The 1999-nt window shown below is 48.0% G+C and overlaps 1 protein-coding gene across 1 annotated transcript; it reads right to left on the bottom strand.

Moving 5' to 3' along the window:
• Positions 1–235: 235 nt before the first annotated feature.
• LOC147421780 (uncharacterized) lies at positions 236–1790 on the bottom strand. Its single transcript, XM_086503533.1, has one exon. The coding sequence runs from the start codon at positions 895–897 to the stop codon at positions 535–537; it is 363 nt and encodes a 120-aa protein (XP_086359659.1). The 5' UTR covers positions 898–1790; the 3' UTR covers positions 236–534.
• Between the last annotated feature and the right edge of the window lie 209 nt (positions 1791–1999).

Raw genomic sequence — 1999 nt, forward strand, 5'->3', positions numbered from 1 at the left:
CAATCATGCTATGGCGAGCTCTCTAGCCGATGGCGAGTTGGTTCCATATGATGTCGCTGCTTCAAAAAATGGTATAGTACATTCTTCTCCAATGTACAAAGAAAATTTATGGATACAAGTTGAAGCAAGACCAAGCTAAGTATGTATGTAGAATGCTTGCTCATGTTCGGTGAGTTCAAGGCTCTCTAGGTGTTTGAAGACCAATGCCTATTAACTCTTGATCGGACATTATGATTGGCGACCGTGGCTTCAAAATAGATGGTCTAGATCAACCAAGGCAAGGTTTTTTGGGTTCTTTGATGATTGAGAGCTATCGCAGAGGAGCCTACTATGTGACCGTATAGTGGACTAATTATCAAAGATCGATGCTGGAGTTTGGATCCGACAATTGAAGGTGTGAAAGGAAGTAAAGTTAAGAGTTTTTCAAGGCGAGCTCAAAGTTGGTATTGCATGGGCGTGGAAAAGGGGACCCAATAAGAGTTTTTTTCTAAAAATAAGCTAAGCTTAACCTGAGATATGAAAATCAATTCCATGTCAAAAAAAGGTGGCACTAACGACACAGATAAGGGCGCCATCTGGAGGGGAAAGGGGCACCACCTGTCTGGTTGCATGGCAGCACAAATTAGGAAGGTGAAGAGAGGAGCCAAGAAGTGGTGGGTGGGCTTCCGTGGCACCACAGAGCAAGGCCATATGTAGTAGCCGGAAAAGAAGGCGGGGGAGAAAGAAAGAGGAGGGTCCGAGGGCTTCCGAAGCAAGCTCACAAGATACAGCAGCTTGCAAGAAAGAGGAGGGTCCGAGGGCTTCCGAAACAAGCTCACAAGATACAGCAGCAGGGAGCCGCTCAAAAATGAGAGCAGAAGAATCATTGGCAGCTTGTAGCGCCAAAGAGCTGGCCATGGAAGCTGGATGGCACTACAGAGCAAAAAAACGCTGAACGAGCTCAGCTCGCCTGGAACCAGAGAAGGGAGGCGAGGGTGCCCATATTAAGCATGTATTGAGGGCCGCAAGCTCGACAGAGAGAGAGGAGGCGGGGTTGGCCAGTAGCGAGGAACACTCGAGGAGGTAGAGAAAGGGTTCTCTAAGCCAGGCCCGGAAAGCACAAACAGGGGAGCAACCAGGGCTCGCCAGCAAGCAACCAAGGGCACGCTACAGAAGCTTTATGGGGCAGCCACCTTGGCGTGAGCAGGAGGATAAGACCGAGAAGCAAGTCGGAGAGGGAGGAGATCTTAAGAGTGCTGCAGGAGGCCGCCATGAGGAGGGGGCCAGCGCTGAGAAGGTGCAGGGCCGTTGGAGGGCTCACAGACTGAGCGCCAGTTGAAGGAGGAGGCCCGGCAAAGCTGCAGAAGAGGAGGTTCTATTGGCAAGGCAAAGTGTGAATATAGAGGGGACGAGGAAAATTTCGAAAGCTGCAATAGAAAATGCTATTAAAGGGTATCCAAAAGTAAGCATCACTTTTTTGTCTATGTGCTATGGGAGATCGAAGCAGTGTCGCATCAAGGGGTGGACGACCTGAAAGGAGCAACGCTACATAAAACAAAAGGTAGCGTATAAGGAGGGGGGAAGATAGCCGGGGCCAAAAGCTACTTTTTCAAAAGTAGAGGAAAAAGGATCGCCTTCAACAAGATGGGCCAAAGAGCTGCCGGGTTTTTTCATATGGATTAATGAAGCAAGGTGAAGTGTAAAGGCTTTGAGACATATTAGTTATTAGTGCCATCATTGTACCCAGTCTTTTGTGTTGAATTTGTCACCAATCTTCTCGTTTGTTCATCTTGTCTCATATATAGCACACGTGGTAGCGTTGGCTCCATATTTTTTTTGTGTATGTGCAGAGAGAGAGGGAGAGAGAGGGTGGGCGAGCTTACTATGTGTTTGCAGATTTGATGAGTGTGCTATGCATTAGCAGTTATGGTTGTGTGTTGTCAAGTTTGTTATGTTTGGAGTTTCTAAGTGATTGTGTATAGCCGGTGGCGCTTGTAGGCAAGTCGATGCATCGGAGATT

This window comes from Adiantum capillus-veneris, chromosome 27, assembly GCF_014529385.1.
Source record: "Adiantum capillus-veneris isolate H3 chromosome 27, ASM1452938v2, whole genome shotgun sequence".
NCBI lineage: Eukaryota > Viridiplantae > Streptophyta > Polypodiopsida > Polypodiales > Pteridaceae > Adiantum > Adiantum capillus-veneris.

Excerpts from the sequence above, each read along its gene's own strand:
- LOC147421780 (XM_086503533.1), bottom strand. The coding sequence starts at position 897 with ATGGCCAGCTCTTTGGCGCTACAAGCTGCCAATGATTCTTCTGCTCTC.